The sequence below is a fragment of the Gracilinanus agilis genome, chromosome 2 (genome assembly GCF_016433145.1).
Source record: "Gracilinanus agilis isolate LMUSP501 chromosome 2, AgileGrace, whole genome shotgun sequence".
In the NCBI taxonomy this organism is placed as follows: domain Eukaryota; kingdom Metazoa; phylum Chordata; class Mammalia; order Didelphimorphia; family Didelphidae; genus Gracilinanus; species Gracilinanus agilis.
In genome coordinates this window covers 538,217,032-538,243,323 of record NC_058131.1, presented here as the reverse complement: position 1 = coordinate 538,243,323, position 26,292 = coordinate 538,217,032, and the positions used below count along the sequence as shown (strand labels likewise).

General features: G+C 34.1%; 1 protein-coding gene across 1 annotated transcript in view; it reads right to left on the bottom strand.

The window, feature by feature from the left end:
* Positions 1-26,292, bottom strand: part of RYR3 (ryanodine receptor 3) — a 570,927-nt gene that overhangs the window by 477,526 nt on the left and 67,109 nt on the right. The window contains exons 4-8 of the mRNA XM_044660040.1: positions 13,592-13,666; positions 10,764-10,842; positions 4,291-4,403; positions 3,221-3,320; positions 452-545 (exon numbers count right to left, since the gene is read on the bottom strand). Coding sequence (XP_044515975.1) covers positions 452-545; positions 3,221-3,320; positions 4,291-4,403; positions 10,764-10,842; positions 13,592-13,666 — 461 coding nt within the window. The remainder of the gene's footprint in view (positions 1-451; positions 546-3,220; positions 3,321-4,290; positions 4,404-10,763; positions 10,843-13,591; positions 13,667-26,292) is intronic.

Here is a 26,292-nt window from a genome sequence, read left to right as displayed (position 1 = left end):
AACCAAGTCACTGAATTCTGTCCTAAAGATTAAGCACATAAAAAGTAAATAGATTTGGGACCTACCACCTCTTTAGTCTTATAAATCATTAGGATAATTAGGATGCCTATTCAAGTTTCTATCATGAAAAATGAATGTTTCATCTTCCAAAATAAGTCAAAGAATATTTGGAATGAGAAATAATCCAGGAAATGTGGGATATAATCAGAATACATTATGTAATTACTTTCTATTTACCTTGGCATATTCTCCCCTAAACAATATACATGTATATACATATGGAGAGTTAATATTTTATATCCTCACTTTACAGATTGGAAAATTAAGGACTGAGAAAAATGAATAGTTTTACCAGCAACTAAGAAATTGATTTGAAGTGAAGTCCAAGCCAGAACTCTTCTTCTGATACTTTCAGTTATACAAGAATAAAGGATGAAAGCCACTGACTTACCTGTGCTGGGAATCATTCTGGTCTGTAGACTGGGTTGTCAAACACTCATCATGGCCATGGAAAAAACGTACTACATGCCCACCAAGTAGGTATCCTGTAGGAGAACCAAATCTCACCATTATCGTGTTGAAACACTAACAGAGATTACAGTTAGCTTAATTCCTATATTTTAATCTGTGGAAAGGAAGTCAAATTCATACAGGGGCTGAGTAACTAAAAATGAAAGACTCAGGGGTATGGATTTAGATTCAGTCAGTGATCTCAGTGAATTTAGGAAAGAGAGAGAAAATAGGTAGAATATGAAAAGTACTTTAGCTGAGAATCAAATGATAAACAAGTAGAATATAACATAAAATCCAGGTTGATAATAGCTTCAATCATTATAGCTAGAGAACAATGGGGAGGGAGTCGATGTTTATAGGATAACTGGATATTTAAATGGTTCAAATATCTAAAACTTAAATAAGCCATGACATTCAAAAGATGTATATTTGTAGTAAAAATGCAAAACAATCAATAAATATAAGAAAAGAAAGAATCATGAGTAAGGAAAAGTACAAGCCATTTTTAGGTACTAACTTTAATAGATAATAACTTTCCAACTTATTTAGCATATTATAGGTCAAACTTTGAATGTTCTCACTGTAAAAAAGGAAAGAGTAGTTGCAGTAGTTCACCTGTTCCCCAAATGAATTAATTCAGATTCTTCTAATTCATGGGTTTTAGTTTGTGGAACTGAATACAAATAATCATAATTCAGGCGATAATGTAAAAAGAATATTGATCATTCACTTTTCTAGCAAACTATAAGAGTTGGTTCAGAGAAAGCTTAACAAGGCAATTGTTATAGAATGGACCTTAAATAAAGAAAGCCAGTTCAACAGATAAAACATAAATTGTCCCTCTAAGTTATTCTTCTAAGTTCCAAAGTCTTTTAGAAAGTCCTATAGTAAGACTTGTAAACTCAGCATGCCCATGATATATGGATTAGAATTTTATCCTATAGCTCAGTAGTTCCCAAACTTTTTTGGCCTACTGCCCCCTTTCCAGAAAAAAATATTACTTAGCCCCCTGGAAATTAATTTTTTTAAATGTTAATAGCAATTAATAGGAAAGATAAATGCATCTGTGGCCATCACCGCTCCCCTGGATCGCTGCAGCACCCACCAGGGGGCAGTAGCATCCACTTAGGGAATCAATGCATAGCTGATATATTCTAAGTAAGAAGATTCTGATCATGTCTAATTAATCTCTGGGGAGATTTACCTTTATTTAGTTCATCACATAAAGCAAGTCATTATAACACATTAGCATTTATCTCTGCCCTTTTTTCACCTGAGCAAGCAAAGATTTCCTTAAATAATAATAACACCTCAAACATTAAAAGTCCAGCTCCATTTTCCTGCCTTGTTGCACTGATGTTAACATCTGCATCAGAACATTTTTGGCAACAGGGAATAATTTATAGCACACCTCATCAGAACAATAATGGTCTGGTTTATTAAGAAATTAAAAACCTTCCATGATCATTCTCTTGATTAAACACCATTATTTTATGATAGTAGAACCATGCTTCTTTCTGAGTCTCTCATTTACATTAATTAAGTGTCCCTCAATTAATAATCTGTTCATGTGGAGAAAATTGCTAAGACAAAGTATCTCAATTTTTCTTAATTGAAATATAATGTGCAATATTTGGAAAATAAGAGGAGGGAGATTTGACATGGATTCTTTATATTTTCATTGCCTTAAGTGGAATTTGTACCGGTGAGTGCTTTGTGGCTATCTTCCAGGGCTAGGCAAAGATATGCTATATAAGTCAGGGATCAAGTAACTGAATCATGTTATTTACACATTAAACAGTTCTCTCAATATTTCTTTAATATAATAAATAATGCCTAATTGATCCCAGCTCACTGTGAGAGCTGAAGACTGGTTCAAAGCCACATTAGAGTAGTAGAGATTTTTAAGTAGATCTTCCTGATTCCAATAAAGAGGCTTTAGAGAGAATTTGAGAACAAATATTTAGAGTAGAAAGATACAACAGAAGGTCATCTATTCAAATTATTCAGTTTTTAGGAGAAACTGAAGATTAAGCAACTTGTCCAAGGTCAAACAAGTAGAAAGCAGCAGAGTTAGGATTTGAACCCAGGTCCTCTGACTCCAAAATTCAGTATTCTTTCTGTTATACCATGCTACCTTCATTAATATATAGCACAAAATGTTAAAATGGGCTATTTCTTTAAAAAATAGTTTAACACACAGGGCATATTATTTGTAAGAGTCATTACCTTTAAATAAAGCTCCCATCAACATGCATAATAAAGACTAATGAGGGTCTCAGGTTAGAAAGAAGAGCTCTTTCAACCTCTATGAAGAGGTATTTTTGGAATTAATGCCACCAATTTAAACTGTTTATAAACAAATTAATATTGACTGTATTCAGCAATCAATCCAAAATCATGATAACTACCAAGGGAATGACATGAAATCCTAAAAGAAGAATGTCTGTATGACTATGAAAAAGACTGAAAGATAACAAAAATTCATGCTTATGGGAATGAAAATCAAATAGAATAGTTCTCAGGTTAAGTTTTTATAATTCCTTTGACTTTAAAAACAGAAATTAATGTAATAAAAATCATGCTACCTTTTTGCCAGGTTATTCTTGTATACCATAAAAATAAAATGCATGCACTGCAAAAAAGATTTTTTCTGTGTCCTGTGACATATTAATGAGTGGATGGAACACATATTATCAGAGCAAACCTTCTTCGATGCTACTTCCTGAGCATGTAGGATGTACATTCCAGAGTGTTTGCATAAAAGAGGCATCCACTTGTATGTTGCCATTCGATATGGAGAGATGCTGCAACAGAGACAAAAATAAGACATTCTTCCCCAGTGGTACCCAACAGGAAAAAGTTCATGTGGGGCAGCCATTCCTTGAGTTAACTAAATGGTTTTTCTAGCATTACAATTTCCCTAGAAGCCATTGTAGGAATTTTAGGGTTTAAGTCAAATAGTGCTGCTACCTTTGGGCTGGACTTATATAGTTTGTGGGAGATTACCAACCCTAAATCTTCAAAATAGGATGCTTTACTCTAGGAATAAGTATTCAGCAAGACAAAGGTAAGTGTTTATGTATTCTCCTCAGCTAGAATCTTGGTTACACATGAATTAGTTTCTGCTCAATGCTTGATCGTGGTTGTGGCACAAACAGCAAAATAACTTCAAAACATAGGGCCAAATCTGTGAAATTGGCTGAGTTTATGTTGACATTTTTACTTCTTTCAATATCTTTACCTCCATAGGCAAGATTGCTCCTATTATCCTAGCATCCTCAAATAAAATTTATCCTATCTAGGCCTTCCTTCCCATACAGAACTCTGTACCTCGGATTTTCCCAAGTCTTTTACCATTGAATAAAAACTTAGTTTTCCTATGTTCTATTCCTCCAAAGTCTTGCTTTCAAATAAGAAAAAGCTATCTAATTTGGCAAACTGTGGCAGTGGGGTAATGGATGCCAATACCAGTGAATGAATAATTACCCTTGTCTGGCAATATACATTCTTAAAAAGGATTTCTGAGGAGAATGATATGACCTCAAAGAGCAATTATAAGAATTGGAATTTCAGACACCAATGCAAGTTTGTTGAACAAACTCTTTAAGGCAGGGAAAGCTACAGGTGGTCTTCAAATAATACCATATTAACAATACCTAGTTTATCTACACACAGGGCTAGCTCCATCCAGCTGACTGTTAAGATCAATGCTCAGTATCTTATCCTTAAAAAAAGATACTGAGCAGGAACAGCCCCAAAACACACACCACTTACAAGATATCTTTCCGAAGACACGCTGACAAGGATGAGGTCATCACCGATTCGCACCTTCTCTCCTTCTGATCTCTGTTTGGACGCAGGGTGTATGGTCCACCAGCATGCTTCCCCTACACAGAGGCTGCTTGAGTTAGTAATTTCAGTACCTCCCTGTAATAGACCCTCTCTCAAATAATAAAAAGCAACTACACATACCTGACCAATAAAAAATACATATCTTATTTTCTTAATAGTTTGATCTTTCCTCCAACTTGTCTTCCTTCAAATGAAGACATTCCTTTTTTCCTTCAGCTCTCATTGTATCTTAGCTATTTTTAATCACTCTGACTCTAAACTAGAGTTCGGAACTTGTATCAGACAAATTAGGTAGCTATTTATGATGAGCCACAGGTATAGAAGGATCCATCTAGGAATTGTTTTTAATATATTTTCATTCATTTGTTTACCTTTTTTATTTATTCATTTGCTCACTTATTCATTTTTACAAATGCACATAATTCTTTATGTCAGAAAATTCCAATATTCATGGCAGATAGGCATTTACTTTGTGATAAGGCAAGTCACATGTGTTACAGTGAACATACAGCATCTTCAGGAACAATAACAAATTGCAAAACACTTTTCAAATATTAGCTAAATCACATAATTTGCATATCCTTCATTTCCTTGTCTCTGTAGTCAGGCAAGGCTCCCTAAACTTTAGAGCTCCCAAGTCTCCCAAATAATGGGAGACAGCAGAGTTATTATAGGAGGTTTGCAAATCCACACACACGGTTTTAATCTTGTAATCTTACCTTTTGGAGACAAAATTGTACATCTTGAAAAATATGCATATATATGTATGTATGCATATATATAAATATATATATACAAAACCATTTAAAATGTATGATATTGCAACTGAGATTAGTAAAATGCAAATTCATCAGACGTCAATAGTATATTTAACATCACATTGGGAGCTTCAAAAAATGTTAAATAGTGAATCCTCATACTAGAAAAGGCTGGGAAACACTAAACACTGGACAACAATCTCATTTTACAGATGAGGAAGTCAAATCCCAAAGAAGATAAATCATTTGCCTAAGGTTACAAAACTAGTAAGTAGTAATAGAATCAGTTTTCTGATTCCCAAAGGAGACTGACAGGATAACATTAATAATAATGTCAACAGCTAGCAATTATCTAATACTTAATGATTTGTTAAATGCTTTACAACTATCTCATTTTATCTTCACAATAATCCTGGGAGGATGCTATTGTTATCTCCATTTAACAGATCAGGAGACTGAAGTAGAAAGAATTTAAGGGACTTTCCAAGATCACATAACTAGTAAGTATCTGAGGCCAAATTTGAACTCAGTTCTTCTTGATTCCAGGTCTAATGCACTTGACTTGAGTAAAAACATGACTACTGTTTTCAAGTATTTGGATGGCTAAGGAAGATGGAGTAGCATTCTCTTTAGCTCCAGGAGAGAGAGAGAGATAGAATAAAAAAGTGAAACACACAGATACAAAAATTTTCTAGAAATGATGGGTTACTGAAAATTAATAATGAGTTCTTTGTCAATAGGTATATTCAAACTGAAACTAGATAACCACTTGTTTTGGGTGGTCATACATGCATTAAAGAGGATACTGGATACAATGACCTCCAAGATCCTTTCCAGTTCTCATTTTCTGTGAAAATCTGGATTCTTCAGGGAAGAAGAAAAAAAATTGTTTAAGTTCATAAGCACTGAAAAAATATAATTTACCAGGGCAGGTAAATAACTTCCTCATCCAAATTGATGTCAGATGTCATCATTCTGAATGGATTCTAGTTAAAATTTTGTGATTTGCTTTCTCTGCTTTTCACCTATAAGTGAAGATTCTTGTGTGGCCAGAATCTTTGTAAGAAAGGGAATCAGTTGTGGAATGAAAAAAAAAACAGGACCAAAAGGACTACCTGGGGAAAAATGCTAGATTTTGGCACATTCCAACTCACTGCATAATCTTTTGAAGAAGTCTAACTGACTAAATGTCACATGGAAATTGTGGATAATCATGCTAGACAAGGCATAAGTAGCAACTTCTAGAAAATGATCAAAGCTCTGAAGCTCTTTGATAGGAGTAGCTCTAACATCAGTTATAAGAGGAAAAATGGGAGGAAATGGGGGAAAAGTTCTAAGATGTCTCTCAATAAGAATAATATAACTTAACAAATAATTAGGAATCTCCTTCTTTTAACCTTTTGCCATGACACTTAAATTCTGATAACATGCTTTGTTTATGTCAGTAAGATAATTATTGGTCAAGGAAGAAATGCACACTGAAATAACTAGAATGAAAGTTAGTGTTCAGACACATCTTACGACTTAACAGGCTCTTAGAGGAAAAAAACCCCATGAAATGGTATAGAACATTTCCAACAATATTTCTTTCTCTTATTCCTTAAAATACCTATTTGGCAACCACAATGAAAAAAAACAAACAAACCAAAAAGCCTTTATATATGGTGGGATGGTAAGCCTTAAGTCCAATTGTGGATGGGAACTACTGGATCCCAGAGTGACTTGCGTAGGATTCCTGGATGCTCTGAGCCAATTCCTTCAAATCACCTCAAATTTGGGAGACCTCCTTTTGGTAACACTTTAATTGTTTTTTATTAGAATTTTTAAAAACTTCAAATGTATAGATATTCAAACTGAAGAAAAGAAGATACTTAAGCTCTATTGTATTTAATCTATACATTGCCTGTTCAATCTCACTTTTCATCTCATTAATTTTCAACCACTCTCACATATGAACTATTTTACTTTAGGAGGTTCATTTCTTCTCTTTAGTAAGCAGAATAAATGCTTGCATGCATAGAATGCCTTGGGGTTTAAAAGGTATTTTATGTGTATCTTATCTTATTCTGAGCCTCTTTATAAATCTGTGAGGTAGGAAAACCAAAAAGGTTAAGTAATTTGTCCAAGGTCACAACAAAGCTAAGGTTCAATGGAAAAAATGTTGGATTTGAAGTTAGAGGACCTGAGTTCAAAACCCAATTCTCCCTTTTACTAGCTGCATGACTTTGGGAAAGTTACAACCTCCCTAGTTCTCAGTTTCCAGAAATAAAATGAGAGGGCTGGAATAGATGAACTCTATGATACCTATATCAATTATCCTATGTTTTAAATACATGTTCTATGAGTTATCTAACTCTTCTGACATGAAACCTAGCTACAGACAAGCATCAGATAGAAAAGAAGCCCAGTAAAAAGAGTTTAATAAGCTACAGATTTTTTATTTGTAAAATGGAAATTGAGGAATGGATGAACTAACTTCTAAGGTCACTTATTGCTTGGGAAGCTTCCATAGAAAGAGTAAAATTCTCTATTAACTTTAAAATAGAATCAAAGATCTCTAATAAATTTTCTTGAATAAGTAATGTGTTTTTTAAAGCTTATCTTCCATGTTCCAATTTTTATTCACATTTTAATGATATAAGAAGGTAAACATATCTTTTTTTCTCTAATTAGTTAGGAGTTAATATAATTCAAAAGCAGAGAATTTTGCTATTTGAGTCAATTCTTACTAAGTCACAACCATAAAAGGAAATGGTATTTGAAAATGAATAATAATTCAAGTGAAAATAAAGAAAACCCAAACCATAAGAAAGAAATCTTATTTATAAAGTGAGGAGGTAGATCAAGTACTATCATACTATTTTTTGTCCCACAACAAAAATGGTGAGGGTAGAAATTACTATCTCTTTAGCCCTGATTAGTAACTCTTACAATGCTGTTGGGTAAGATGCACCACATTAAGTCCACTTAATCAAGGTGCTGGTAGGACAAATTCTTGCCAGGTGATCTTAAAATCTCATTTATTTGCATTTTTATCTTTTTATATGCAGATTTTCTTTAGCCTTAGCCCAATGTTTTGAATCTGTCAGATATCTAATTATTTGTCACCCATCTATTGAAACGTCTAGAAATTTATAATGTTCTCTTAACTTCTAAGATTGAGAGATTTTTTTTCTCAGTTCTTATTTTTATTAACATCTAAACCTCTAATTTGCTTCAAAGCTAAGTTCAGGGGGCAGCTGGGTAGCTCAGTGGATTGAGAGTCAGGCCTAGAGACGGGAGGTCCTAGGTTCAAAGCTGGCCTCAGACACTTCCCAGCTGTGTGACCCTGGGCAAGTCACTTGACCCCCATTGCCCACCCTTACCACTCTTCCACCTATGAGCCAATACACAGAAGTTAAGGGTTTCAAACAAACAATCAAACAAAAAAAGCTAAGTTCATGTATCACCTTCTATGGGAAGCCTTTTGTAATGCTCCTAGGTATTAAGGTTCTTGTCTTCCTCAAACTATCACAGGTATAAGTTCACGTGTAGTATCTCACAGGAGAACATAAGCTCCTTTAGTGCAGGGACAATTTTTTATTTTGTATTGCCAGCATTTAGATGCTTAATAAATGCTTATTTGTTGACCAGAACTCACTTCTGCTCTCTTTCCCTCCAAAAATAGAAGAGAGTGAATTCTGGCACTTTTCACCTGTGGGAAGGGAGAAAATTACAACAAAACAAAGGATAAAGGTGATCATAGGAAAAAATAGAGGTAATTTGGTTATGTGAATTTGAAAGGGTTTTGCACAAATGAAAGTAATGCAAGAAATAGAAGAAAGTGAGTTTTCAATAGAGAATTTTTTTATAAATATCTCAAAAGAAGGATATGATATCCAAGATATGCATGGAAATAACACAAATAGGTAAGATAAAAGGCTTTTCTTAGTGGACAGTGATTAAAGAATATGAACAAAGTTTTCAAGAGAAAAAAATTTAAACTATTAACAACCATGTTTGAATGTTTGCAAATCAGAAACAAAGGAAATATAAATCAAAACAACTCTGAGATTTTGCTTTATATGCAGAAAATTGATAAAAGTGACAAAATAAAATGGGAATTGGTAATCTTGGAGAGACTATGTAAAGTATGCACAATAATATATGAATTGGTCCAATCATTCTGGGAAACAACTTGGAATTAAGCAAAGAAAATTACTAAAATGTCCATATCCTTTGACTCATAAATTCTTTAACTTAAGATTGACCCCAAGAGAGTCAAAAATAAAAATAAAAGGCCTTATACTCCACAATACTTGTAGCAGCTGATTTTAGTAACAGAAACAAAATTGATACCTACGACAATTAAATGCATGAACAGAATATGATATTTCTATGTTATAAGAAATTATTAATATGATGAATACTGAAAAGCATGAGAACGCTTACCTACATTTAATGAAAAATGAAGTATATAGAGCCAGGAAATCAATAGACAGAATATAATGTAAATATAAAGAATAGTAGAATAAATCCAACTAAATGCTGCATTATTAGGATCACTTAGCCTCAAAAAAAAGGTATGTAAAGATACCTCCACCATTTTTCTGTAGAGGTTAGGGGCTATGTGTGTGGAACATTCCTTATAATATCAAACTTCTCTGAAATGTTTGTAAATTCTGCTGAAGTAGTTTTTGTCTTCTTTGACTTACTTTGTTTTTAAGGAATGGTTCTCTGGAAGGGAGATGAGAGATGATTTGTACATTGGGAAATGAAGGTAATATAAAATTAAAAGGTGCTCATTTAAAAAAATTAAAGATGAAAATCCTACTGGATTGGATTGCTTGAATACCTCCTATGATAGAGAGCTCACTACATTATTTCATGAAACAACATTAGATCACTGTTGGACAAATCTAATAGTTAATAAGATATTTTTTTCTCTATACTGAAATGATATCCACCTACTTGTATCATCCAAACATTGTTTCTTGTCTTTTTGTCTGAAAAAAAAAATGTTTCCTCTTCTATGTGATGGGCTTTGAAAATATTTTAAGATCACTATCATATCACTTCTTTGTCATCTGTCAGACTACATCTTCAACCTTTCCTCATATGACATTTTCTAAACACTTCATTTTCCTGATCATTTTCTCTAGGTAAATTATATTATGCCAGTATCTTTAATATTGCATAGCTGAATTTTACAACAGTCTTCTTTCTATATGTGATTTGATCAAGGAAGAGTACCAGTACCATGAAGGCATTATTTCTCATGATATGTATACTACATTTCTATTAATACAGTTTTAATTTGTTTTCACTTTTCTCTTTAGCAGCCATTTTTGGGGCACAATAGAGGTTTCACATATAGACGATTACTTATCTACTTACCTGAAGGACCTAAGACCCAAAGATAAGTAAGTTATTTTCCCCAGGAAAAATGCATAATTATTTTGTATAGTAGAAGTTAAAATAAGCTCTTCCATGCTTAGTTGCCTTTTGTATTCTCTTGCCTCCTCCTTAAATTTGATTTCACCTACCTCTAGATTAGAAAGTGCTGTCTAGCACTAGAAGTGGTATAGGATTGCAAGTGAATAATATGATGATAGTAGTTTATGGCACCTAAGTAGTTACCAGGGAATACTAGCATACCTGTGGCATGTTCCCGTAGTCCCACATCAAAGGCAAGTTTATCTGTCTGGGATCTCGATGTAGTCAAACAAGTTAAATACTACAAAAAAACAAACAAACAAACAAACAAATAGCCACTTTTCATTTGGCAATTTTCCTTCCCTACTTGAAATTCATCAGTTTTTGGCTTCCAGGGATCAATTTCTGCTGCTTGTCTTGCTTAATGACAGATAAGAATAATGGAGGAATTCGAATCAAAAGTCAGGAAAATAAACACAGGCATTCATTAGGGACCTTGCATCCAGCTTCCTGTATTAGAAAGAGCTCTTTAACTTAATATAATTAAGTTTCCAAAGCACCTTAAAACTGACAAAAGCATACAACAATCTTGTAAGATGAGTAGTATACATAGTATTATCCCATTTAAAGGTGGGGAAACAGGTTCAGAAAGGTAAAGAAATTAGGAAGATTCAGAGTTGGAATTTGAACCTAAGTCTTCAGACTCCAAATCTATTACTATTTCTACTATATCATAATACTTCTCAAAACGGTACCGCATTAAAATGTATAGGGGAACTTGGGAAAATTTAGACCCACTGAGGAAAGCAGCCATAAAGACGTGCTTGTAAGTCTTCCTGGGATTTTCTGGCAAGGCCATCTCAATTCGCAGGTGCAAATTTCTGTCTGGTTGAAACTCAGATAAGGAGAATTTCTTAAGACTTCCTCTCCATTTGGCCATAATAAAATCTTGGGCTATATCTTTTTTGGGAAACTTTTGTAATGTGTAAGGTTATATAGAAATATTGAGCTGTTCCTTATTTTGAAGACCAAAAAAGGTCTTTTATAGTGTCATTATCAAATGATGCAGACTTTCCTTCTCCCTCTTCCTGTAAACTCCAAATTACTCTAAATAGATCAACTGTAACTCTTTCTTGACTGCCTGAGCAAACTAAAAATTGTAAGATTTGACTCTGAATTAAAGGATCCATAGCTTTCAAGCATAGTGCTATGTGTCTCCCACTCGGTCCCTCTCACTTCAAGTCATGAAGGCTCCTGCTTTTTTTTTCTCTTTTTCTATCTCTCTCTCTTACTTGGACCTGGCCTCCTTGTAAGCTGACTCTCTCACCCCTTTAACAGCAGCTTCACCCTCTTACCTGGCCCTCACATCCAGTATTTCAACACCAGACAAAAATGTTTATGACTGAACTTACATAATTGCTCTTAAAGGATAAAATAAAACAAACACAACTTAAGCTTCTATATTCCAACTGGAAAAAAATTATATTTAATAAAAAAGTGAGGTTCTGTAGTACCATCATAATGTTGTCTCATAATAACGAACTTCTGAAGCCAAGACAAGCCCAATGAAGACGGCTGTGCTTATTCAATAGAGGTATAGAATTAGGCAGGATAAAAGACCCTTTTACACAATTGTTGCTGTTGTTCAGCTATATCTGACCATTGGTGACCCTGAGGATTTTACATCGGGTTTTCTTGGCAAAGATATTGGAGTGATTTCCTATTTCCTATTTCCTTCTCTAGTTTTATTCAGTCAAGGGTTAAGTGACTTGCCCAAGGTCACACAGCTAGTAACTGTCTGAGGTTATATTGGAAGTCTGGTCTTTCTGACTCCAGGCCCAGTGCCACCTAGCTACCCCCAACAAAATTATTTAATTTAATTCAGATTATAACCACGTAAGTTAGATAATGCATGTATCCCATATCCCCATTTTATAGATGATTCTTAAGGAGGTGAACTGATTCATTCAAGTTTCTGTATATACTAAATAACAGAAACAGGACTCAAAAGTTTTCTGACACAAAGAAATTTCATTTACCAAATAAGCAAGGTCTTTATACTGAGGAGAATTATCTCTACTCTGTTCAAAATTAAGCATAGTGCAGTATTCCTTGAAATCTACAACTTCCAAAAAACCCTTACACTCATCACTTGCTATTTAGCCAATCTTCCTTATGTCTTTCACTGCAGAGGACCACAATACTTAAATATTCAGGATGAAAAGATCAGATGCTCTCTGTAGCTAGAGAAAAATGCCATTTCAAAGAAAATATTTAAAATGCAGCTTTGAAAGACAATTCATAGCATACTGCAAGTATATATAAATTGTATAAGAAAATAAAGTCCTAAATTGAAATGCATGACATTGCCACAGGGTGTAAGAAAGAGGCTTCTTCTTAGGTTTTGCAGAAAACATGAGAACAGTATTGGAAACTGAAAGTTGAAGTCTTGTCCATAAAATCATAAACTTTTCAAATTGTGATACATTACTAATACTGGTTTGATTTCAAAGAGAGTCATAATCCTGGAAATAAACTGTTGTGTGTTCTTCATAGTTTAAGCAAAAGGGAATTAAAATTAATGGTCAAAATTTTATGGTTCTCCTTCAGATAATTGGTGATAGCTGCTTATAAAGCCATTGATAAGGTATTATCTATCTAGTCCTAGCTCCCTGAATGGTAAGGGCTTCTGTCAACTATCTTCAACAGTACTGGGTTAATGAAAGTCCTCAAAATCCTTTTACCTCTCGCTACAATTTCTATCAGTTGATTTCATCAGAGTACTTCCTAAAATCAGTCTTCAGAGAATGAAAAATCCAATTTCAATTCCATCTATTTATTTTATTTCTGCTTATGTTATAGCCTAATACCAGAGAGATGTTACTCCATAGTTATTCTATTATTTTGTTCCAACTATCTCTAGGTTCTAGGTCCATATCATCATTAATTTTCTTGCTCCTTTTCATCTACTTTTGTACTCATGTACTATAGTACTCATCTTTTCTACTGGTCAGTCACAATCCCCAGGGAAGCACTGCAGTCATTCTTACCATTCTACTAAATGAATGCCTAAGGAGAATTGCATGTCCATATAAAAGTGTCCGGTGACCACCTCCTTGTGCTACCTGTAAAAAGAAAGAAGAAAATTGTCAGTTCTCTCTTTTATGACATTAATGCTAGGCTATTATCAGTAGAGGTACAAGAATATTAAGAGAAGTAGAAGGATTGTGATTTTTCTTTTTGTTTTGTTTTAATCATACCCACAGAACACAATCAAAAGGTTGACTATGAAGGGCTATAATTCTTCTTTAAAGAAATGATCCCTTAGAATGAATTGAGATCCAACATTAAAAAAATTGATTAATGGGAATGGATGCCTCTTACCTTCCTTTGAAACTTCTCAGAAGCATTTAGGATAAGGGAAAGAAAGAGAAGTGATATAACTAAAGCCTGGAAACAAAAAGCTGTCTCCAGAGGCTTATGGTTATTTTCAACATCTTGCCAATTCCTTCCCTTAAGGCCACTGGTAATCTTCTACCCATTCAATAAAATCATTCCAGTTACATACATAATTTTCTTAGCCAAGAGACTGCTCTGAATATAAAGACTTAAAAGCAAATGAGTATCAAACAAAATCATTCAAGGGTTCAGTTTGGAAATAGACTAGGTTTCTGGCTTATTTTTTTCTCTTAAAGTGTGGTTCCACTTGAGGGAAAACCTCAAGTCAGAGGCAATGAGATATAAATCTATTGGTTTCTAATATTTAAACATCTCTCATACTCTGATTATGACCTGGGTATTTCATGGACTATTGTGGTTAACTATCCATAAGCAGGAGCAAATAAGACATCACAGATAAATGAAAACTGTAAAAAGTCTTCAAAGCTCATTTTTACCAACATTTTCAAACATGAAAACTTTTGTTAGAACTACAGGATAGCATTCAAATTGATTGATGTGAGTTTTGGTTCATTCTTTTCTCTTGCCCATCCTCTGGTCAGATGTTAATGATAATGAGTAAGTGAGTAGGTCAGCTAACTAAACAGCCTTGGGTCTGGACAATGCACTAAAGAGATAATTTGCTTTTACTTTGAGCACTGGTAACTTCTAAAAGAGAAACAACTAGTTTCATCAAACAAAAAAATGTTACATTAAGTAGCTACTTGTGCGAGGTGATAGGGATATACATATAAAAGTGAAAAAAATCTTTGCTCTCAAGGAACTTAGCCTATAGTTGGAATACATGTACACATTTATATAAATACAGCATATGTGTGTTTGTGTCTACATATGTAAAATGTGTGTTTATATAAAGAGAATGATTTGGGGAGAAATGGCTGGGATGGGTAGGAACCAACAACTAAAGGAATCAGGAAAAGCCTCTTTTTTAAGGCTATGTAACTTGAGTTGACTCCTGAAGAATGCTAGGGGTTTCCTGAGATGATCATTCAAGACATAAGTCAGAGATGAAATGTATAGGGAACTACAAGGTTATTTTGGCTAAAGCATAAGGTTCATGATGGGAGAAATGTATGAGTCTTCTCAGAAAGGCAGAGGCAGAATACAGATGATCTTAAATGGCAGACAGAATAGTCTGTATTTTATTATAGACGCAGTAAGTAGCTACTGAAGTTTCTTGAATAAGGAAGTAATATATCAGCTCCATGTTTTAGGAATACCAATTTGGAAGCTCTCAGTATGATATGTTAAAAAGGGCAGAAACTAGAGGAAGGAAGAACAATTAAATAGTTATTGCAATAATACAGATAGGAAGTGATGAATGCTTGATGCAACAATCCACATAAGAGGAAATGAGGAAATGTATGCAGGCAGACCCAAGATGGTGGAGAAGGTACATAGAACCACTTGGTCTCTTCCAAATTACCCTCTCTCCCTCAAAAAAAAATCTGGAGCTGCAAAATCCTCAAAAAGCATAAGTTAAATACATTTTCAGTCAAAAACAATTTAGGAATCTAGCAAAAAGATCTATTGTGCCACAGAGGAAATGCACGAAGCCACATACCATGGCAGGTTCCACTGCTACAAGAGGCCTTGAGGCAACTAAATCAGCAACAAAGGTTTCTGGAGCTCTCATACACAGATGTGATGGTAAAGTTATGGGGTCAGACAATTGCTGAAAAGGTGATTATAGGGGTCCCTTTGCTGACTCTGGGTTCAAAACTCATCACATTGCCCATATGCAGTTTCGGGTTACAGTTCAGGGTCTTGGTCTAATGGTGAGGAGTTGCTAGCAGTTGCAACTTCAGGGAAGCAGAGAACCCTGGTCACAGTTCCAAGATGGAAAACAGTGCTTGTAGTTACTGACAGATCATAGAACAGGCTGAGAGTATTAAACACATTTCTTTTTACACCATACCACCTTGGAAGAACTGAAAGCAGATATATTCCTAGAGCTAGCTCTAAAGGCAACTGCACAAAGAATCTGAAGCTTGGCACATTGCTTCTTTCACACAGAGTCCAAATTTAGCAGTTTTTTTTAAGTGAGGAGAAAAAGGTCAGAAAATGAGCAAACAACAAGAAAAAGAAACAACATAAAGTTATTTTGGTGACAGGGCAGTCCAAAATATAAACTCGGAAGACAACAGTCAATACTGCTACATCCAAATCCTCCTAGAAAAATATTAATTGCTCTCAAGCCCAAAAATAATTCATAGAAGAGTTCAAAAAAGATTTTTAAAGTCAAATAAGAGAGGTAGAAGAAAAATTAGGAAAAGAAATGAGTGTGATAATGGGGAGTCATGAGTAAAAAGTGAAAAGTTGGGTAAGAAATGCACAAAAAAGTACTGAAGACATTAACACCTTAAAAATAGAATATTCCAATTGGTAAAGAGGCACAAAAATTTGTTGAAAAGAAGAACTTTTAAAAAGGAGAATGGGCCAAATGAAAAAAGATATACAAAACTACACTGATGGGGAAAAAAAACTTCTTAAAAGGCAGAATTGGCCATATGGAAAAAGAGATGCAAAAATTCACTTAGGAAAAGAATTCTTTACAACTAGAATTGGCCAAATGGATAAGGAGATATAAAAGCTCACTCAAGAAAATCATGCCTTAAAAATTAGAAATGGACAAATGGAAGCTAATAACTCCACAAGACATCAAGAAACAAACAAACAGGGGGCAGGTAGATGGCTTGGTGGACTCAGATCCAGGTCTAGAGATGGGAGGTCCTGGGTTCAAATCTAGCCTCAAACACTTCCTAAACTGTGTCACCCTGAACAAGTCATTTAACCTCATTGCCTACCCCTCTCCACTCTTCTGCCTTGAAACCAATACATAGTCTTGATTTAAGATGGAAGGTAAGAGTTAAAAAAAGAGGAAAAAAATAAAATCAAAAGAATGAAAGAATAGAAGAAAATATGAAATATATCATCAGAAAAACAACTGACCTAGAAAATAAGTCCAGGAGAGATAATCTAAGAATTAATGGACTACTTGGAAGTCATCATTAAAAAAAGCATAAGCATCATCTTTCAAGAAATTATCAAGGATAACAGTCCTGATATTTTTAGAACCAGAGGGTAAAATATAAATAGAAAGAATCTACCAATCACTTCCTAAAAAGAGATCCCAAAAGGATAATTCCTGGGAACATGATAGTCAAATTCCAGAACTCCATAGTCAAAGAGAAAATATTGCAAGCAGCCAAAAAGAAACGATTCAAATATTATGAAGCCCAAAGTCAGGATAATACAAGATTGAGGAGCTTCTATATTAAAGGATCAGAGGGCCTGGAATATGATATTCCAGAGGGAAAAGAAACTAGAATTTCAAGCAAGAATCACTTACCCAGAAAAAAATGAGCATAATCCTTCAGGAGAAAAAATGGATATTCAGTGAAGTAAACAACTCCCAAACATTCCTGCTAAAAAGACCAGAGCTGAATGGAAAATTTGATTTTCAAATACAAGACTTAAGAGAAGCATAAAAAGGTAAAGAGAAATAAAAAGACATTCAGTAAGGTTAAACTGTGTACATTCCTACATGAAGAGATGATTCTTATAACTCCTAAAAAATTGGGCCAGGGTATATGTTGGATAGGATGGGATGATATCTAAAAATATAAAAGTAAATTAAGCCAAGAGGAAGAAGAATGCATTGGGACAAGTGGTGGGAGAGGAAAATTAGAATAAGGTAAATTATTACCCATAAGAGAGGCATGAAAGAACTTTTATAATGGAGGGGATGATGGGGAGAGTGGGGAGAAGAGCAAATGAACCTTATTCTCATTGGATTTAACTCAATGAGGAATAAATATATGCAATCAATTGGGTTTTTGAAATCTATCATACAATAGAGAAAAGTAGAAAGAAAAGGTTATAAAAGAAGGGGTTAGGGGCTGATAGAAAAGAAATCAAATTAGAGGATGTGCTGGTCAGAAACTAAATGAGGAAATAGGCTGGAGAATAATACATAGTCTCATAATAGTAAAAAATGTTTTATAAGTCTCTCTATAAAAGCTTATTTTTTTTTAATAAATAGAAAAATGAGTTGAATATATAAGAATACAAGTCATTCCCCAAATGATAAATGGTGAAAGGAAATGAACAGACTGTTCTCAGACAAAGCGATTCTCTATAGTCATGTAAAAATGCTCTAAATCACTATTAATTAGAGAAGTGCAAATTAAAACCACTCTGAGGTAGTACCTTACACCAATCAGGTTACCTATTAGTGATAGAAAAGGAAAATGTCAAAACTTTGAAAGGATGTGGGAAAAGTGAGACACTAATGTATTGTTGAAGGAGTTGTGAACTGGAACGCAACCATTCTGGCAAGGAATGTGGACCTATGCCCCAAGGGCTATAAAACAATATACCCTTTGACTTAGCAATAAAATTGCTAGATTGGTGGCTCAAAGATGTACAAAAATATTTAAAGCAGCTCTTTTCATGGTGGCAAAGTACTGTAAAGTTAGGGTTTATCCATCAATAGGAACATGGCTGAATAAAGTATAGTATATGATTATAATGGAATACTATTGTTCTGCAAGAATGTAAAGAATTTAAGAATAAGCAGGAGGACCTCAAAAAAACCTAGAAAGGCTTAAAGGAACTGAAGCAGAGTGAAATAAGTAGAACTAGAAGATTACACATAGTGACAGGAATACTGTACAATGAACAACTATAAATAACTTAGAAATTTTCAACCACACGATGATCTAAAACAATCCTGAAGGACTCATGTTTGTCCTGAAGGACAAACACCATTTGCTTCTAGAGAAAGAATGGATGGAATCTGAATTCAGACCAAAATAAACCTCTTGCACTTTCTTCCTTATTTTTTTTTTGTTTCAAGTTCCCTTCCAAAAAGGGATTAATGTAGAAAAACATTTTACATGACTTCACATGCTCTTAGTGTAGGAAGAAGGGAAGGAGGAAAAGAATTTGAGACTCAAAATTCTTTTCAAAATGTTGGAAAATGTTTGCACATGTAATTGGGGAAAAAATTAAATAAAAAAGAGTAAATATGGAACTATGTATGGTGTAAGTGGAGGGAAGGAGACCAATGAAAAAGATAGTGACAAGATATAATCAAGAATTAGTTACTAATTAGGTATAGAGGATGAAGGGGAGTAAAAAGTCAAAGATGATTCTAAGGAGGCATGGGAAATTGGGACACTAATGTAGAGATGTGAATTAGACCAATCATTCTAAAGAACAATTTGGAACTATACCCTTAGGGCTATAAAACTGTGCATACCCTATGATGGAACAATACTACTGCTAGATCTGTATCCCAAAGATATAAAAAAAAAGGAGAAAAAAACTTATTCATACAAAAATATTTATAGCATCCCTTTTTGTGGTGGCAAAAAACCCCTAGAAATTGAGGGGATAATCATCAGGAGAATGGCTGAAAAGCTGTGGTATAGAATTGTGATGGAATACTGTTGTAGTATAAGAAATGAGGAGAAGGATGGTTTCAGCAAAACCTGAGAAGATTATAAGAACTATTGCAAAGTAAAGTGAGGAGAACCAAGAGAAACTGTCTGTATACAGCATCATTAATATTGTCAGGATGATCAGCTGAGAAAGATTTTGTTACTCTGATCAAGACAATAATCCAATTCTGAAGGACCTATGATGAAAAATGCTAACCACCTCCAGAGAGAGAACTCATGAACTTGGAGGATAGATTGAAGTATACTTTCTAAACCTTATCTACTTTTTTTGATGGGGTGGGGTTGTGTGTTTTTGTTTGCAACATGGCCAATGTGGAAACATTTTTTTGTATGACTTCACATGTATAATCCATATTTTGCTTGCTTTCTTAAGGGATAGGTAAGTGGTAGGAGGGAGGGAGAAACTTTGGAATTCACAATTTTAAAAAAATGCATGTTAAAAATTTTTTTCTGTGTAATTGGGAAATATTTAACAAAAAAAGTAAAAATATCTTTTAAATAAAAGAGGATTTCAAGGTATTGAATGACTGGAAAAATAGTGATACTCCACAGTGGTTCCCAAACTTTTTTGGCCTACCACCTCCTTTCCAGAAAAAATATTACTTAGCCCCCTGGAAATTAATTTTCTAAAAATTTTAATAGCAATTAATAGGAAAGATAAATGCACCTGTGGCCATCACCACCCTCCCCTGGATTGCTGCAGCACCCACCAGGGGGCGGTAACACCCACTTTGGGAATCACTGCTCTAGACATAAAAAAAATTCTCTAACAAGGATTTTTGTATACATAAGAGAAGTAAATTGTTGCAAGTTCACCTCGGATACATCCCGGGGCTTTAGAGAGTAGAAGTAAAAGCTCCTGTGTTCTGTTCTGATCCTGACATTAACTTCTAATTAAAGTCTCAGTTGAGTTATTTTATTCTTTTGATGAATCATCCTAAGATTAAACACACTAGAATTGAATAAATCAATTTCTGCTGCATTTTGCATATTGTTCTTGTAGTCCTCTAGAAGTGAGGTTATTATATATTTTAAACTGCATAAGGACTTTTGAGGCACCCTGTATTTTGATATTCTTATGCATACATGTCTTTCCTCAAAAAGAACATAAATTACTTGGGTGCAGGGACTATTTTATTTCTGTTGTTTTTTTATCTCATGTCTAGAATATAGCAGCTGCTTCATAAATGCTTGCTGCCAAATTTGTAAGGTGGGAAGGTGTGCCTTTTCTCTTATTGATCTAGTGTTCAACACAGAGGTAGGACAGGAGTGGGAGCAATCTCTATCTCTGACCTTTTTCTAGTATTTTCACTTTGTCTCCCAATGTCCTATAATCAGCTATAAAAGGAATACACAGTGATAATAGAAAAAGCCCAGAGAAGAGGTGAAGGAAGTGAGCAATGTTTGAATATTTTTGTAATGGAAAGTTGAAATTAGTTTCAGAAGACAATAAATTATCCACAGAGGTTCAGTTGAGAATCACAAGGGTACAGAGAGTCTGCTCATTTTCTCAGGAGATCTATGGGTAGAAGCTGTGTCTGTATTCTGAGAGTTAAGAAATAGAGGGCACTGAGGCCTAAGAGCGGAAACAGGGTTGCATTGTGTTTGTGTTTTCTTAACTTTTAAATTGTTTAATCTTAGTTTGTTAAGTATCAACAGGTCCACTCATTACACACACACAAAACACAATATAATTATATACTTCCACATTAGAATTCATTATGCCTGTTAAAATAACACAAGGTTCTTTTGAAATGAAATGTTTTGATAAATACATTTCAGTTTTGAAATCTCCACACAGTTGTAAGTTTTCTTCTAAATGCTGTTACTTGCTTAAATTCAGTTAACCGGAGAATGTTATCCACTTTTTATTTCTACTGCATGCTATAGATTGTTTTTAGCTACATAGGACAGAAATTATCAATATTTAAATTGTGCACAGACTTTAGGGACACCTAAAACAAATAGAGAGTATTTAGAAGGGGGAGGCAATAGCAGCTGGGATGAGCTTCAAGGCTTCAGGAATGAAATAGCACTTGAGCTGAACTTGGAAGGATTTTGAGAGGTGCAAGTGATGAGGGAATCCTTTCCTATTCTAACTCTTTCAAATTGCAAATGAGGGAACTAAGGCATGGAGAGATTTTAAAAAACGTCTTGCCTAGGGTCTCAAAGTTGGTAAGTGTCAGATCTGGGATATGAACCCAGAATATTTCCAATTTCAAATCAAATGCTGTTTCAACTCTTCTCCACAGACTTATATTTTCCCCTGTAGGCAGTACCCCAAACCCTGAATCAACACCTTCTTAGTGACAACTTTAGGGCAATTCCATATCCTAGGTTCAAACTCTGTTCATGAGGAGAAGAGTATTAGAGGGTCAGGGGTAGAAAAAGGAGTGGGAACAATCGCTGGGATCTTCAGCCAAGGATAGGACAGAATTACCCAACACATTTTCCACATTCAGTGTCAATTAGGAGATAATTAAAGGTTCTTGGTAGAAATCTGTATCTTCTACTCTAGGACACAGGCATTTTTCCCAAACTAAATGCTAGCTACATAAATTTAGATTTTAATAACAGCACTACTTTATATTTACATCAGAGTTAAGTGTTTTTTCCCAAGAGATTTAACACTTGCTAATTTATCTGATCCCCAATCCTATAAAGTAAATAAGGCAAGTGTTATCACAACCAATTATAGATAAGGAAACTGAAGCAAGGAGATATGAAGTTCCTTGCCAGGATCATGTAGAAAAATAGTAGCCAAGTTTTCTTCTTACCATAACATAATTGTTTTCTTCCTTTAATTTTCATAAATATTTTATTTCTCCTTCCATATCTATCTAATCAAAAAGTAATTGCTCATTTCACCATAACCAAAAAATGGTCACATAGTCTCTGCTTAAAGATGTCCAATCAAGTGCTTTCCACTTTTGAAGAGTTTGTTAGGAAGTTTTTCCTTAAAACAAATATAAAGTTGTTTCTTTTTACTTTTGCCATACTGCTTCTTGTTCTACATTCTTCTTGATATACTGCAACTTTGCTCTGCTTCTCATTTAATTTTTGTCAATCCATTTACATTTTTTCAATTCAATAAATTAATTTAATCAACTTAAATAAGAAATACTCTTTACTACATTGGAGCTATGTTAAATACCATCATATCTTAATGAGAATTATGAGATCACAATTATCTTCCTATCTTAAATCAGTTGTATGACCATAAGAAGTGGTCTACTATAGAATACCATTCATAAAAGCTTCCTGTTCTCTTATGTTTTCTTTGAAGATACTCTTGATACACATATAAAGGTGAAAAAGTAGACACATTGTTTTAAAAATGGAGGTATGGAACATTAAATTGCTATTGGGCAAAGCTGAATTATTGGCTAGTTTTTCTGAACTTTTTTCTTTAATTTTAGTTATGCAGGAAGGCTCCCTATGTAAGGATATATTCAGAAATGAGTAAGACAAAAGACATCAATAAAATATTTTTTAAATGTAAAATTTTCTGGTTTGATTTTCACTATTTAGAGAGAAGCAATTTTGCACCATCTTGATTTTCTCAATACTGACATGATCAGACTCCCATTTTTCTATTAGGAACTTCACAGTTAAGAGGTAGTAATCTCTTTAAGTTTCCTTTAAACTCCTCACCCATGGTACTCTAACTCAGTAGAAAAATGATCAATAGAAGTGATGGCATCTTTTCCAAGAAGGATCTTGACTGGCAAAGAATTTGAGCTAAATTTAAGATGACAGAAGTCAGTAAAAACAATGAATGTAAATTCTTTGGGCATGGGCACAAAAAAAAATCATCTTTACAAGTATAAGACTGGGGAGGCATAGGTATACATCATTTGTTGGGAAAAAAAAGATCTTGGGGATAATAATGACTTCAAGCTCAATATGAATCAGCAATGTAATGTGGCAGCTAACAAGCTAATTATTAGATCCTAGACTGCATTAACAGGAGCAAAATTTCCAGGAACAGGAAGGTGATAAGTTCTACTCTACTCCTCTGCTCTACTCTGACCTCATCTGGAGTATTTCATTCAGTCAGGGAGCTATTTTTAAATATATATATATATACATACACACATATGTGTATATGTGTATACTTATTTTATTAAATATTTAATAATAACATTTTTAATATTCATTTAAAAATGTTTGAGTTTCAAATTCTCTACAATTCTCTCAATCTTCTCCATTCTTGATGAAGCAAGAAACATGATATTGCTTTTATGTATTAGTCATACAAAAATGTTCCCACATTAGTTATGTTGCAAAAGAAAACACAAAAATAAAAAAGGAAAAATAAAGTTTAAAAAGTATTCATCAGAGGGCAGTGAGGTGGCTAGGGGCAGCTAGGTGGCTCAGTGGATTGAAAGTCAGGCCCAGCAATGGGAGGTCCTAGGTTCAAATCTGGCCTCAGACACTTCCTAGCTGTGTGACCCTGGGCCAGTCACTTAACTCCCATTGCCTAACCCTTACCCACCACTTTTCTGCCTTGGAACCAATGCACAGAATTGATTTCAAGATAGAGGGTAAAGGTTAAAAAAAAAGAGCATGCATCAGTCTGCACTCAGGGTTCACGTGTTCTCCCTCAGGAGGTAGAAAGCATTTTTCATGATGGGTTCTTCAGTATTCTCTTGGATCATCATCTTGAACAGAATGCTTAAGTTTTCCATCCTGACAATATTACTGTTACTGTGTACAATTTTTTTCTGGTTTTGCTCACCTCACTTTGCATCAGTCCATATGTCTCATATTTTATTAAAACTATTTCATCACAATTCTACACCACAGTTTGTTCAGCCTTTCCCCAATTGATAGGGAGCCCCTCAGTTTCCAACTTTTTTGCCACCACAAAATGATCTGCTATAAATATTTTGAAAATATAAGTCTTTTTTGCCTTTTCTTTGATCTCTTTGGGATATAGACCTAGTTGTAGTATTTCTGAGTCAATAGGTTCCAAATTGTTCTCCAGAATGGTTAGACCAGGGGTCTGCAACCTTTTTGGCCGTGAGAGCCATAAACGCCACAAATAATCCATTGGAGGCAGCTGGGTAACTCAGTGGATTGATAGCCATACAGTGCTCACAGTGTGCACTCCTGTAACAGCACCTGAAAAAAATTGACTTTATGGCTCCTGCAGAAAGAGACATATCTGGCCCTCAAAAGAGCCAGATATGGCTTGAGAGCCATAAGTTGCTGACCCCTGGGTTAGATTATTTCACATCTCTACCAACAGTGAATTACTATGCCAATTTTTCTACTTCCCCTCCTGCATCTGTCATTTTCAATTTCTATCATGTTAGATAATTAAGTTGATGTGAGGTAGTAATTCAGAATTATTTTAATTTGCATTTCTCTAATAGATAGTTCAGATCATTTTTTTCATTTGACTATTTTTTCATGTGGCCTTTGATGTCTTCTGAAAACTACTTAATATTCTTTAGTAATTTATCAGCTAGGGAATGGCTCTTATTTTCATACATTTGATTCCATTCTAACACTCACTATATATTTAAGAAATGAGAGTTTTATCAGAGAAACACTGCAAAAATTTCCCCTGTTTCCTATTTTCCTTTTAATTTTGGCTGCATTAGTTTTGTTTCGGTAAAACCTTTTAATTTTGTGAAATTTAAATTATCTATTTTATTTTCTGTGATTCTGTCTCTCCTTTGGTTATTAACTCTTCCTTTACTCATAGATCTGACTGGTACCATTTTTCATGCCGCAATAATTTACTTATAATATCACATATTTTGTCTATACTAATTATCCATTTTGACTTTATCTGGTAACAGTGTGAGATATGTCTGTGCCTACTTTCTTCCCAATTGCTTTCCAGTTTTCTCAGAAATTTTTGTCAGATACTGTGTTTTTATCTCAAAACCTTGGATTTTAGGGTTTATCAAACGATAGATTAGTATGGTTACTTACTACATGTATTATACACCTAATCTATTCCACTGATCCACTACTCTATTTCTTAGCTAGTGCTAAACTTTTTTGATGACTACCACTTTGTAATATAGTTTGAAATCTTGGACACCTTAGGCTACCTTCTTTAATATTTTAAAAACTGTGAAACCCTTAATACTATTGACCTTTTGTTCCTCCAGATTAATTTTATTATGATTTTTCTAGCTCTACAACATAATTCTTTGGTAGTCAATTTACTCAAATAGAATTTCATTTCTATTATATTGACTTAGTCAACCCATGAACAATGAATAATTATCCATTTATTTAGATGTCTTTATTTGGGCAAAGAATGTTTTGTAATTGTGTTCATCGAGTCTTTATGTTTGTCTTGTTGGGTAAATTCCCAAGTATTTCATATTATTTGAAGTTATTTTAAATGAAATTTCTCTATCCCTTGCTCCTGAGTTTTGTTGACAGTGTATAAAAATCCTGATGATTTATGTGAGTTTATTTTATATCCTGCAACTCTGCTAAAGTTAATTAGTTCAACTAGTTTTTTTAAGTTGATTCTTTGGGTTCTTTAAATGTATCATCATCTGCAAAGAGTGAGAGTTTTGTTTTCACATTGCTCATTTTTATTCTTTCAGTTTCTTTTTCTTGTCTTGTTCTGCTTTGCTTCACATTTATCTTATGGGGAAGGCTCTTGGTTTTAGATAGATGCTTCTTATGACTTCAAGGCTCCATTTATTCCTATGCTTTCTAATGTTTTTTTAATATAATAGATTTTGATTTTTTGTCAAAGGCTTTCTCTGCATCTATTGATAACATCATAAGATGGTAATTTATGTGGATCGTTTTCTTAAGTATTAAGTCCCACCTGGTCATGGGGT